We start from the raw sequence: 14,303 nt of genomic DNA, 5'->3' as shown, positions 1-14,303 counted from the left end.
TCGTGCAAGCACTGTGTGTCATAATTTAAAGATCATTTTAAAAGCAGTAACGAAGCAGCGAGCGAGCGAGAGAGAGAGTGAGAGTGGGAAGGGGGGAAGACTATTTGCAAGCAAATGGACACCTAATGAAAACCGAGCAGTTATCTTATCCCAATTGCAATGACGGCAGTAATGAGAATGATCATTAAAAATCAAAAGGTCAAAATATAACCTACATTTCTAAAGAAGGTAGTGTCCATATGTCACTAAGCTGAAATAAAATTTCTAATCATAACATTATCACTGCCTTATCTCCCTTGGATGAAGCTACTTTGACGTTTACCTACTAACTTGTTGATTACTCCTTTAATTCTGTTGGTTAGCACCGTAGACACCACTTTGTAGCTCACATTGCATGAGGAAATAGGCTTAAATTCTTTCATACATTTCGGATGTTCAACTTTAGGAATTAGCACCAGATTTGTTTGATTAAGCTTTATAATATCATGTGGTTGATTGAAGATACCTTTCACCATCCATGTAACATCATTCCCTATCATTTCCGAAAAATGTTGGTATATGAAAACTTGGGTGCCATCGGGTCCCGATGCCTTCAAAGCTCCCATGTCAAAGATTGCATTTTTTATTTCCAATTCGAACACTTCCCTATGAATTGACTCCATTTCTGCTTAACTCAATTCTGAATAAGATTTTTGAGTATTGGAGTATGGTAGCCTACCTCCCTCTAACATAAATAGAGTCTTGTAGAAGTTGACTGCCACAGACCTTAGCTCTTTTTAATTATCAATCCAATTTCCCTATTCATCCTCGAGTGCTTCAATATTGTTCCTCTTTCTTCTCAGTTTGGTGGAGGCATGGTAAAAATTGTTGTTTCGGTCTCCATATCTTAGCCAATTGCATATTGACTTCTAGTACCACATAAGTTCCTTTAGGGCAATGGTTTTGTTATATTCATTCCATAAGCTAGCTTTAATTTTTTGGACATACTGATTGTCCCTTCTGCACCTCACTTTTTTCTACCCCTTATAGTCTTCTTAACAAACCCCTCTTTTTGAAAGGGATGTTACCTATCTTGCTTTGGTTCCACTTAATAGCTCTCTCTTGAAAAAGTTTAACACTTGAGTTCCATTCCTCCTCTAACCAAGCATTCTTGACAACATTAGCAAAATCATCTTCAAGAAATCACGCTGCCTCAACCCAGAATAATTTTTTTTTTAGCTTGAACTTGAACACAGCGAGATTTTAACAAGAGAGGTCTATGGTCTGATTTGAATTTTAGTAAATGATGGATTTTATAGTCAGAAAATTGCATATGCCACTGATAATTTGCAAAACCCTAGTCAATGTTTTCCTTTAGTGGTAGCTTTTCCCAAGTGAATTTTTTACCTACTATTTCAAACTTTATCATCTGTAATCTCTGAATGCAGTTATTGAATTGTTGCATTGAGATGTTGTTTGCATGGGCACCTCCAAACTTATCTTCAAGTGACAAATAAGCATTAAAATCCCCCATAATCAGCCATGGTTCAGAGATAGAAGTATTAATTTCAATAAGGTCATTCCACAAAGGTCTTCTCATAAGGACATTTAGCTCAGTGTATACACAAGTGAACCAGAATCTATTATTTCTCTAAACATCTTCAATGTAAACATGAAGGAATTGAGTGGATGATTTAACATATTAAACTATAACTTTAAATTCATTCCAAAAACATCCAGATCCCCCCAACATGACCCATGGCTTCAACTCTAATCCAATTTGAAAAACCCATTTTTTAAGAAATACCACCAGCTTTGACACTACTAGAATGTGTTTCTAATAAAACCAACACATTAATCTTCTTATCTCTAGTTAAGTCATGAACTTGGATAGGGAAGTTTTTTGAGGCAGAGCCCCTACAATTCCACACTAATATATTCATAAAAACAAAGAGGGGTAAAAGACCTGAAGATCATTATTGAGTCACCTAAGGGGTTGCAAGCACTCCCTCTAAGTCACTTTCTTCTTCTTTACCTTCCATTTCATAGAAATTTTCTTATACTTCTTTAATGCCGTTATCCAATGAATCCTTATTCTTCTCGAGAATTTGTTAACTAGGAGGGTCATTGGAATGAGGGAAAATGATTTCCCTTATCTCTATCGTCATTAGTCTAATTCCTTCATTGATATACTCATGGGTCTCTACTAGTTTTGAATCCTGTTGATGATCAGTGTTGGTGTTGGGCTGGATTAATTGATCTAAAGCCAATGGGCCCTTGAAGGACAAGTTTCCCATAGTAACATTATGTAGCCTTTTGGATTATTTTCTTTTCAAAACTAGTGATAATATTTTGGGCCTCGTTGCAAGACTTCTTTTTAGTCCACTAGCTAATTTGCTAGTCATAATATGGCCTGATCCTTCCACTTGGCCTTTTCTCTTTACATTACCTTTTCTACCCTTCTCTTCCTTATGTTTTTAGTTGAGAAAGAGAAAACTCTCTTGGTGTCTTCTTTTGTAAGCTTCATGCTAGGCTGTGAGTTTTAGTTAGTAGGCTTGTCCTTTTTAAACTTTCATTTTTCTTGATCAGACACATAAGCTATTGAGCTGCCATTTTCATGTCCTTCTGTTTGATCATCCCATTTTTCATACTATTTTCATTCTTTTTCTTCCTTCATACATTTTTTTTCTGAGCCACTCTCTCTTGGGTCTGCTCCTGCTCTAAGTCCAGATCTTTAGACAGTACTACGAATTTGGACGTAGCATTTGTGATATTGATGCCTTGGTAGTTTGTCTTTTGGCCAGCGAATCCACCGTAGCTTGATTTTCTAGTGTCATTTCACCATACTCTTAGTTTGTAAGGCTTTTGGTTAATCATCCATTCTCCATAATGTTCATCCAGTAGTATATTATTAGGATTTAATGTTGAAGGGGATGTTGCTTGCTTCTATCCTTAGGGTTTGTCTGAATGTTTTCCTCCTCCTGCTTCTGTTTTGACTTCTAGAATCTTCATGAGACAGTCTTCACTCTTGTGTTCGACCTTGCCATAATTGAAGCAAATGACATTAATTCCTTCATACATCATAGTAAATATCCTCCTTCTAATAACAAAATGAGAGTAAAGAGGTTTCGTCAAGTCAACTTTTACACTCACACGAGCATATCTTCCTCTCTCCACATGTTCTTTTGATTAACTTGGGCAAGGCTATACATATCAACTTTTAGGGCTTTCCCTATCATGTTGCCAATTTCCTACATGAACTCCTCATTATAACAGTGCATAGGAAGAATAAGGATAAACTCAAATCCATAGAGCAATCTTTTTTATCTGATTAGTGAAAGGATTGAAGTTCAGGCTCTATCATTGCACCACAAGGAAATGTGTCGAGATTACCCATAGACCATCACTAAGGACCTTTTGGTATAATTCAACATTCTCTATCCTGAACATGAAGTAATTGTTCTTAAAATCTATAAGTTCAAAGTTATACGTACCCTAAATCCTAGCGAATTTGGACCTAAGTTTTGCAAGTTGAATCTTCTTCCCCATCAATGTTATGATCAAAGCCTCTTTCCATGGACCACAAAGCTCATTGAGTCTATCATCCAGTACTTTAATTGTAGGTAGAGAGTCCACAATCTTCTGTTGTTTGGCAATCCACTATGGTGTACATAAAGTTTCCTGTTTCATCCATTCTTTGAATTGTTCTTCAAAGTCTCGTATCGATTTTGTCTCCTCTCTTCTAATTAATTTTACCTTGTAAGATATCTATTTGGCACAAGAAGCAATCTCAGGTTGATGGCTTTCTGAAGAGTTTTTTCCTTTCAGACCTTGTTTTTCTCCAAGTGGCTGCTCTTTCTCCTTCATATTAGTGTCATTCATCATATCTGTATTATGCATTACTATGTCATTATCAAGTTTTTTGGTGCTACGTGCAAGGACATCCTCTTCTTCAATCGAACGAGCTCCTCCCTCATCCTCAATAGAAAAAGTGGAGGAAGTCAAAAAAATAGCCTTAAAAGGAGTCAAGTTTCTAATCATGTTATTATTGCCCAAGAAGTATTGAATACTATGATAAACAACAAATCAAGAAAGGGCCTAATAACCATCAAGGTGGATCTTGAAAAAGCCTATGACAGGTTGAATTAGAGATTTGTCAAATGATGCCTAAAATAGGTGGGATTCAAAGGTAAAGTTCTTAAACTAATACAATTTTGCATTAAGAGCCCAACAATGAAAATCATTTGGAATGGGGAACTAACAAAAGAATTCAAGCCTTCGAGAAGGGTTCGTTAAGAAGACCTTATCTCTCCTTACATCTTTACACTTCGCATGAAAAAACTCAGCCACATGATTGAGGATGATATTAATCTAGGCAATTGGAAACCAATTTATTTGAACAAGAATGGACCATCAATTTCTCATCTTTTCTTTACTGATGATCTTATCTTTTTGGCGAAGCTTCATTGGACCAAATAGAAGTTATAAATAGTTGCTTGGAGATGTTTTACAAATGTTCAACTCAGATGGTTAATAAGAGCAAACCCAAAATGTCTGTTTCTAATTCAATTCATTTCTCCAGAGCTATGGCTTTAAGCAAACAACTGGGAGTTAGCCTCATGGGAGAGCTTGGAAAATATCTAGGTATCCCACTACTGCACAAAAGAGCTAGTTACTCAAATTTCAGACCCATCTTGGGTAGGGTTAAAACAAAGCTATTTGGATGGAAGGGCAAATTACTCTCATTTGCAAGAAGATTAGTCTTCATTCAATCAGTGCTCACAATGATCTTAAACTACCATATGCAAACCATGCTCCTTCCAAAGAAAATATTGCAGGAAATTGAAAAAGAAAGTAATGCTTTTCTATAGGGCAGCAGAGATGGCGAGAAGATACTCCACCTTGTCTCTTGGGATAATATGAAACATAAGAAGGAGTCGAGTGATTTAGGGGTAAAGGATCTACAAACTTAAAATCATGCCTTCATCTTGAAACTATACTGGAACATGGTCACTAATCAGGAAGCATTATGGGTTCAAGTCCTAAGATCTAAATACAAGTGTGGTGAAGCTAATATGCCTTCAATCTCTAAAAGGAAAAATGCCTCAAAAACTTTAAAAAGTATCATTAAAGTATGGGATACCTTCAAAGAGGGCCTAGAGAAAAGATACCCGTCGGGTAAATCCTCTAAATTCTGGTATGATAACTGGTCCTTAATGAATGAACCATTAATCAAGTATGCTATGAGTAATACTCTCCTACTAGATATAGAAGCCACTGTTGAAGACTTTATTACTCCTAGTGGTGCATGGGACAAAGATAAAATGGTGAACTGGCTTACTTCCTTCATTATTAATCAAATTACTAGCTTTAGCCCACTCATAATAATAAGGAGTGAGAAATTTGTGCAGAAGCCATCTACTGATGGTGTTTTTAAAATTAAATCTGCGTATGATTTTCTTTTTGTAGGTATTAGAGATTATAGAGAAAAACTTTGGACAAAAATCTGGAGATGGAGCATATCGAAGAAGATGAAAAATTTCATTTGCCTCTTGGGAAACAACAGAGTGCATTCAGAAAAACTTAGAGAAAGAAGAGGTCTTTCAAACTTGAGCACATGTCCTTTTGGATGCAACGAGGAGGAGACAGCAATGCACATTGTTAGAGACTGTAGAGTTGCCAGGGATGCATGGAGACAAATTATTAAAATAGAACACCAGAGCAATGTTATGCAACAACACTGTCTTGATTGGATTCAATGGAATGCTAAGAATGATCTTGGAATAGATTTTGCAAAAAAGGTACCATGTTCCACTACCTTTACACATGTATGTTGGGAACTATGGACCAACAAATACACAAATTTATTTGGAAATGAAGAGCCAAAAATGCAAATTGATACAAATAAATGCATCTGGAAAGTTGTAACAAATTTTAATCTGATAGGAAGAATGAAGATGGAAAAATCCACTCTCAAGCCAATTGACAAGTGGCACCCTCCAACAAAAAATTTTGTCAGACTTGATGTCGATGGATCAATATACGTAAACAGTCTTACCACTTATAGTGGAATGGTAATAGATGAGAATGGCAACTGGGCTACAAGGTTTTGTAGTAGAATTGGGCAACTCCCTTCTGTTAGCGAAAATTATGGGAATCATAACAAGTTTAGAAATTTGCTAGTTGAAAGGATTCAAAACGGTAGAAGTCTATTCTGATTGTGTGGAAACCATTAACATCATAAATAGAGACCATAATGATAAGCACCCCTTCCATGATATTTTATCCTATGCTATTAGCATTTTGAATGAAAATTGGCCCGTTTCCATTAGCTTTATTTATAGAGATATTATTAGCGCAGCTCATCAGCCAGCTAAGAAAGCTCATTTTGAGAAGAGTTATTTTTGCCCCTTCAATAATCCACCACCTTAAACTTTTGTAAGGGGTGTATGATGATTGATTTGGACTCTCTTGTAGTCTGTTTGTCTTTTCCAAGTTTTCTTTTATAAATGGTATTCAGTTTTAATCCCAAAAAAAAAAAAAATTTCTAATCATTGTACCCATGAACAACTTAACAAAGCACGTACCAGCTGCCCCATCACAGGCTGATTTAGGTGCTCGCCACCCTTTCCCCCTTTATCTATCTAACACTCCACAATATCAAATTTAGCATCAAGCTCTATACCCACCCCCCCCCCCCAAAAAAAAAAAAAACAAATGCAGCATCAAGCTTCCACCTACTCTCGCAGCTCGCAGTCTTCATCAACGTAACATTGATTCCATAGAATAAAAGTCAAATTTTCAATATTCAAAATACGAATGTGCACCTGAGAAGCATCACAGTAAGGAAGAGCTCCCATTCCCCAGCTGTGGGGTTAGTAGGCCCAGGAGCCCCTAATCAGCCTTCACAGGTGTAGGTTATTTACTTGATACGTAAGCTATTCATTAATGCATTAAAAACAAACAGAGAACACAGTAAACTAAAAGTTCAAGGAATTAGCCGAGTAAAGAGGCATTCCTTCAGGTCTTTTCAGAAATATCCTAAGGACATCATCTAGAAAGCCTTTAAAGCGAAGTTATTCTCAGTTTGCACGGTCCCTGAGGACTTCAAGATCCATCTCTGTAGGGTCTGTTGCCTGAATCTCATAATGGATACCCTCCAGCTCCCGTCTGAACCTGTCCTTGGATGTTGCATACAGCATTTTTGCACGAATTCGGGATACAGAAGGAGACCTGTAAAAATTGAATTAAAAAAAACCCACAACCAAGGCAACAAATAGATCATGAATGAGCCAACTTATATAAGGCTTTAACCTGCTCTGGTTTAAACATAAAATTATGCCATTGCCAACATGCATGGAAGCTTGCACCAAAATATTCCATCATGAGATTAACTTGCCATCTGCAAGTAATAAACCACGCCCTCCCTACTTCCCCAAACATTAAACGAAAGAAATAGTAAAAACCAACAAAAACTACTGCGAGGGGCAACATTCCTAGATTGTCAGTCAATAATGAAGATTCAAACTCAAACATTTGTTTTCCCTCTTCCCTAAACAACAGCAACAAGTGCAAGATCTAAAATTTGTATTACTATAACAGCAGTACCTAGTGAATAAAACCCAAAATATTCACATTACCAAAGGACGACTCAAATGCCAAATTGAGATGTGATTGATAAGATGGTTTGTGATCTTAAATGAAAACATGACACAACAGTTAACGTGCAGGGAAGGGTGAAAAAACTGTAACACGAATCAGGACTCAGGCTGTGGGAAGAGGAGAAAACAACAAACAAATAAAACAAGAAATCTCAAGCACAAAAGAGGCACATACCAGCTGTTAAATCTGTTTCCGATACATATTGCATTTCAGGATTAGCATTCAATCAAAAGAAGGTTGAATAAAAAATTTTTAAAAAAAAGCAGGATTCAAGTAGTGGGAAGATGAGAAAAGACTCTACTAACCAAACAAAAGGGTCTGAAACACGAGGGGAACAGAACGGTTGGTCAATAGAGCAAAATCACTGTTTCCAATACACTTGTCAGTCCAATATTGAGCACCCAGATAGAAAGGGTGCTTCAAATTAAAATTGAGCATCTTTATCAAATATGGATGTGAAATGAGAGCTATTAGAGTTCAACAACAGAGTCAGAAACTTGGAATCTTCATTAATTAATACAGTAGATAGTATTGAGAAAAGAACTTCCATACCATTTATCTATCTTAGAATTGCTGTATCTAATAAAATTTACTATAAATACAATCAAATTTAATTTTGCTTGATCATATGATTCCATCAACTTGCTTCCACTCAATATGAAAATTCTACTTGGTATACATCAGAGCAATATATTTATTTCATCTAGTGAAATTAGCACATACAATAAGCTGCCTTTAGAATAAATGCAGATCGTCTTTCCAATTCAAATACAAGTCACACAGCAAACAAGAAAATTACAATCCGTGCTTCAGCATTCCTCTTCAAAATTAGTAAATCGCATATTGAATCCACCAATCACTCTACTTGTTATTTACACTATATACTTTGTGTCCAAATCGTAAACAAGTAGAACCATAATAGCTATGCCATAGTGACACTCCAGATTCTGTGAATTGAGCAAAATTTTGTAATTTCAGTGTCACAAAATAATGGTTCAGCCAGTCAAACTCATGCACTATTCTCCGCGCGTAAGAATTTGTGAATGATAAAGGTCTAACATTTATGCACTAAATAAACCATAATCTAGAAAGGGAGCATTCATAGCATAGCAACAGAAAATTGTACAGAAAGTCTTTTATAACCTTGCAGCAAAGGAATATAAAAAGTACTGGAAATAGCAAGAATATAATAATATAATAATTCGTATAGACATCACCCGTCCACATGAACTCAATTGCCTCATTGACAGAGAATATGAACATCTTTACCTAATTCAACTTTAGATGCTAACCAAAGACAATAAGTAAAACAAACATATCAGGATGAAGTAAGCAGGATCTGAAATGCATCAAACAATTTGTAATTCAGATTTGTCAAAACTTTTCATCAGTTCATCCTTCACCATTGGAAAACTAGATTAAGTTGTATTTCTAAGATTAGAATATTACTGATGATGAGATAGTGAGCAAGTAATGACATGACATAATAGGAGCTTCATAGAGGAGTTCGATACTGTCATCTTCCACCCATTACCCATCAAACCATCTTTCAGGTGACTAAAGTGATTTTGACGCTTGCCCTTTCATTCTCAAATATTTTTGTCTCTTGCTTTCTTTTTAAGAGACATCTGTATTATAAGTCTTCAACGCGAGTCATGAAATAGAAAAACGCACTGATTTAAAGCAGTATATATCCAAATCAAGGTTAATATTTTTTCTCCAGGTGAATAAAAATGCGTTTTCCATTATTTTTGAAGAAATCAAGTAACTAACCATGCGATAAAAAAGATTTTGCTCTTTTGACAGTTCTCAGAAGTTACAAAATCGAAGTCATAGACGGCATATCGGCAATCATTCTCAGGTAAGGAAGCAGTGAAATCATCATAGCTCTCAGCAGGGCCCCCTGTCTTCTCAACCACAACTTCTTTCTTTTTCTCATCAATCTTAAAAATGACGTAGCGGTGAACTTTCTTCCTCTGCAGTTCCAAGTATGTGCTTACACTATGCTCAGCAACCCCCATGCCAGAAGAGGCATTTCCCTAAAATGAAGTCAAGTGTTAAATACTGTATCCCATTAAGGGCAGAATTTTTTTTATTAAAACCAAATATGAAAATCAAGGGAATTAGAAAATGAAACTGAAGGTTCTTTCTGTTAATTCATAGTAATCGCATCAAGATATAACCAAACTTAATTGCAACTCAACGGGAAAAAAATCGTTGTAGTGCATTAGGTAGGAATAAAGCATACAGCAGCACCAATCTTTCATGTGATAGGATACAACTAAATCTGATACAATATTCAAATGATTTCTTAAAACTTCAGCGTCGTGAACCCACTTAGATATGAACCAACCAAAATATTTCAATTTTAACAAGGAGAACACCAAACCATGAGCAGATCCCAGCTCCAGCGCGTGAATAAAAGCCAACAAATTCCAGCAGCTTACATTAGAATTGCATCAGGAAAACTGAAATGAAGTTGCAGAGAAAAAGGCAGCCAGACCAGATAGTGAAAACCAGAAAATCCACTACCCCCATAGCCCGATATCAATAATAAAATTTGTAGAAAGCTTGTCAGTCACAGCGTGCTATCAAAGCCTACAAGAAGCATCGATAAATCCAGTTTCTGCGATATATTTGAAGTTTTCTACTAAGACCAACATCGATTTGAAGCCAAGTCAGCTAGCGCGGAGAGCTATGTATTTAATTAAGCAAGTATCACGAAGAAAGGGAAAACTTCACTCCAGTACAAGAATCGTGTCAGAACTACTGAGCTAGAAGAAACAAAAATTGAGACCGGAAATTCCGGTAGTAAGTTCATGAAAATCAGTCAGCGAACATGTCTATATGAGACCAAGAAAGGAAAAACAAATCCACACAAGAGGAAATCGGAAATCAAGCGGAAAGCACAATAACTTAAGGCAAACTAAAATAATGGAAGCGCATTTCAAGATCTTCATCAAAATTAGAAGAACGAGAATCAGAAGAGCAAAAAAGCAAAGGAAGCATACCCCTCCTCGGAACGCCATAGCTACAGAGACCACCAGCGAGTTAACAACCAGCGAGAAGAGAATGATAGAAGATTAAAAATCAAAATAAGAGAGAGAAATTATTGAGATAAAAAAAAAAAGGAAAAAACATTGGAGGAGAGAATAATGAGAGGAGTAGAAAAAGAGGAAAGGAAGGAGAGGAGAGGAGTGAGACGGAAGGGAGAGGAGCGTCGTTTTGTTTTTTCTGATAAAGAGGTTGGACCGCCCCTATCCCTACTGCGGATCGTCTGGTGCCAAATTCAGGTCACCCCAGGTAGTACCGACTCGTTTCATCACACTGAGGCCATCGCTGTCAAGCGTCCACGTGTGCTCTTATATTTGTACGTTTCTTTTTTACTTGAACTTTTTGATATTTTATTTTAAAAACTTTTACACAAATAACTCATATTATAAAATTAAATAAAAAATAATTTATTTTTTTAAATTTTAAAAATAACTTTTTTAATATTTATATTATAATTAATTAAAAATGTGTCCTTTTTAATATCTACTTTTTTCAAATATCAAGAGAGTCAAAATGTAAAAAATCTATAGAACGAAAGAGACAAGTGAAAGAGAAGACTGAACTCGACTTGAGAGAGACGAAAGCGAGATAGTAGAACAGTGTGAATGAGCCACAATTATGATGGCAAGAGACAAAATTTGAGGAGAGATACATCGGCGGTGCTCAACAGAATTGTGCATGTCGGCGAGAAAACAAGGCTACGGATTCATAATTTTTTATTTTATCAATTTAAGTGTTTGATTCTCTGCGATAAGTTAAGAGTTTAAAATTTTTTATGGACTATATTTAATCTGTTTTAAGTAAATGATTATATATTTTTTGTGTTACTAATCTACACAACTATATTATTGATATATGACTATATATCAATTATAAATAAGTTTATATCTGATTGTCTAGTTATATTGATTTATGATAGTATATTAGTGATATACTATGTATATCATTGATATATAAGTCATATCAGCGAAAATTTGTTAATTTATTTATCATTGATATATAATCATATATTAATGATGTTGTATCATGGATTAATAATGGAGTTTCTCTTCGTAATATATAAGAAAAACAAAGAGGGAGAGAGAGGAAAAGCTCTAAAATAAAGATGGTGATCTGAGCAATCATATCAAAAATTTTGATAAAGAAAAGTACTGTACAAAAGATGAATATAAAAATATAGAAAAATCAAATTAAAAAAGGTGATAAAAAATTCAAAGATGATAAATTAGATAGGAAACATGTACAATATGATTTTTTATGCTAAAAAATAAGAGATTTAATCAGTTAAAGAATAGTTAAATCAGATATATTATATTTTAATAATAAATTTATTTTGAGGATAAAAAAGGAAAAACACGTCTAATTAGTATCATATTCTGAAATATTTAAAAACCTCATCCATAATTAATGAAAGTTATATTTTTTGAGGCCATTAAATTAATTTTCTCTTTATTTTATTTAGAATAAAATATAAAAATTGAAAATAAAAAAGAATTCTAACTAATCTTAATAAAAGTAAACAACATCAATGTATTTTTCTCTCCATTTTTAATGCAATATTAAAGTGCTACCGCGTATTCTAGTTCTAGACACTTTGAAGAACAAACCATACCCTTTTTTTAATGAAAACAAATCATACCTTTTACTAAACAAATTTAGATGGGCTAAATAATAAAAGCTCATGTGCAAGGAGAACCAATTACAGCATTTAATGCAGTTTTTTATATTGTTTTATTTAATTAACATTAATGATGACTATTAATATTGGACACAGATGATGATTATTTGAATTTTTAATGGTTAGATCTTATACAATCTTATTTATTTATTGGAGTATATTCTTTTTTGAAGGTATGGGAACTTTTGGGGAAATGATAGTCGCAAAAGTTTTAGCAAGAGCACAGTTAATGACATCAAAACTTCAATATGTCGATTAGGCGCAAAAAGGTCCTTTACGAACCTAACTATTCTAGTTTTGTCAAATTGTGATTTTAACCTACTTGTTAAACTGTGCTAGACAGATTTATGTTGCTTTGCTGCGATGAATATAAATACGATTCATGCCCACAAAAAAGCTACAAACATGAATAATATTGTAAGATTAATAGCATACTTTGCGAAATACAGACAAAATATAATGATAGTGAATCACTGAAAATTAGATGGAAACAATATTGATAAAAGTATATCATGATTTATGATTATAGCTAGAATATGTTGGAACGACTTATTGTAGATTTTTTCCCCATGTCACACATGTGAGTGTAGTGTTTTTGTTTTTTTCGTTTTAGACATAATAAATGTTTTTGGAAATGAAAGGGTTGTTTCACTTGACAACAAGCCCATTAAAGGCCCAATCAATGCTGATACGGGCTGATAATTGTTGCGGGAGGAACTAAAAAAACTAAGATTCTAGATTTCTCGTTGGAGAGGTGATGTGTCAGTAAACGTTTTTCGTTTTTTGGCATATCGCGATCGATGGGGAAGTGAATACCCCAGGACATAATTCTCTGACTAGAAAACAGGCCTAGTGAATCATAAATTACAGAGAGTTTTGAAATGTCTACAAATCAGTGGACCAAAATATCTTGAAAAGAATTACTTTCAATAAAAGATATATGTAATTAAAAATAAAAACTTAGAATTATTTTATGGTTCCAAAATATAAAATAATTTGAAAAATAATAAAATTTAATTATGATATTTTTATTATATACAAACGATTTGTAATATGAAGAACGAGGTACTACTGAGTACTGACTTGACGATGAGAGCCATTTTGCTAGCATGGGAGACGTCTAACTTCATACATTAATATTGACGTTGTAAATAAGGGTATTTATACGTTTGATTGGTTTGGCTTTGAAAAAGAATCAATCCAAATTAAACCAATCGATTCGCTGTAACTTGAGTGCTATTCAGTTTTTTCTTTTAATCAATTTGGTTCAATTTAGTTAAGATTTGGGTTAAGTATGAATTTTTTTATGAGATATTATTCATGATCATCAATATATTATTTATTTTATTGATAATTTTTAACTATTAATTATTATTTGTATGAAAAAAAATCTCTTCAATACAAAAGAATATTTTTAACAATTCCTTAGCATTTTAAACTATTAAAAAGCAATATATCATCTTCAAATACTTGATGATTAAATCATTATAAACAATTATAGATAGCAATCAGCTAATTGTCCTATATTTTTTGCTAAGAATTTACAGGCCTAAGCTTAGAAAAGGGAAACCAATTAAACTTAGCCAAATTTATAAAAATATACTATAATATACTCCCTCATTTAAAAATATAAGATAGTTTTTAATTGAATCTCACCTCTAATAAAGTAGTTTATTTGTTTTCAAACTAAACTTATCTTTTCATATTTACTCATATATTAATAGAATGTTTTATCCTAGCATAAATATAAAGTGATTTATTTAATACGGCACTTAAACCAAAATAATGATTACACCCTAAAAAATAAAAAAAATTAATTTTTTTATATTTTTAACATTAACCCCTTAAAATTTTTTTTTAATGGAGAGAGTATATAATAAAAATTGTTTTAGTTTTGTTAAGTTTCTAGACATAAAACCTTGAACCAAAC

General features: G+C 33.9%; 1 protein-coding gene across 2 annotated transcripts; it reads right to left on the bottom strand.

Moving 5' to 3' along the window:
- Positions 1-6,737: 6,737 nt before the first annotated feature.
- On the bottom strand, positions 6,738-10,849 carry LOC129309332 (actin-depolymerizing factor-like). Of its 2 annotated transcripts, XM_054950877.1 has the most exons (5): positions 10,653-10,849; positions 9,415-9,680; positions 7,947-8,005; positions 7,294-7,406; positions 6,738-7,212 (listed from the first exon to the last, which is right to left on the bottom strand). In XM_054950877.1, the coding sequence occupies exons 1-5, from the start codon at positions 10,668-10,670 to the stop codon at positions 7,123-7,125; spliced, it is 546 nt and encodes a 181-aa protein (XP_054806852.1). In that variant the 5' UTR covers positions 10,671-10,849; the 3' UTR covers positions 6,738-7,122. The 2 variants fall into 2 exon arrangements, with proteins under 2 accessions (XP_054806852.1, XP_054806853.1); XM_054950878.1 differs by lacking the exons at positions 7,294-7,406; positions 7,947-8,005 and having other exon boundaries at positions 10,653-10,810.
- Between the last annotated feature and the right edge of the window lie 3,454 nt (positions 10,850-14,303).

This window comes from Prosopis cineraria, unplaced genomic scaffold, assembly GCF_029017545.1.
Source record: "Prosopis cineraria cultivar Desert tree isolate PC_DT_omini unplaced genomic scaffold, ASM2901754v1 PC4, whole genome shotgun sequence".
NCBI lineage: Eukaryota > Viridiplantae > Streptophyta > Magnoliopsida > Fabales > Fabaceae > Prosopis > Prosopis cineraria.
This window is presented reverse-complemented; position numbering and strand designations above follow the sequence as displayed.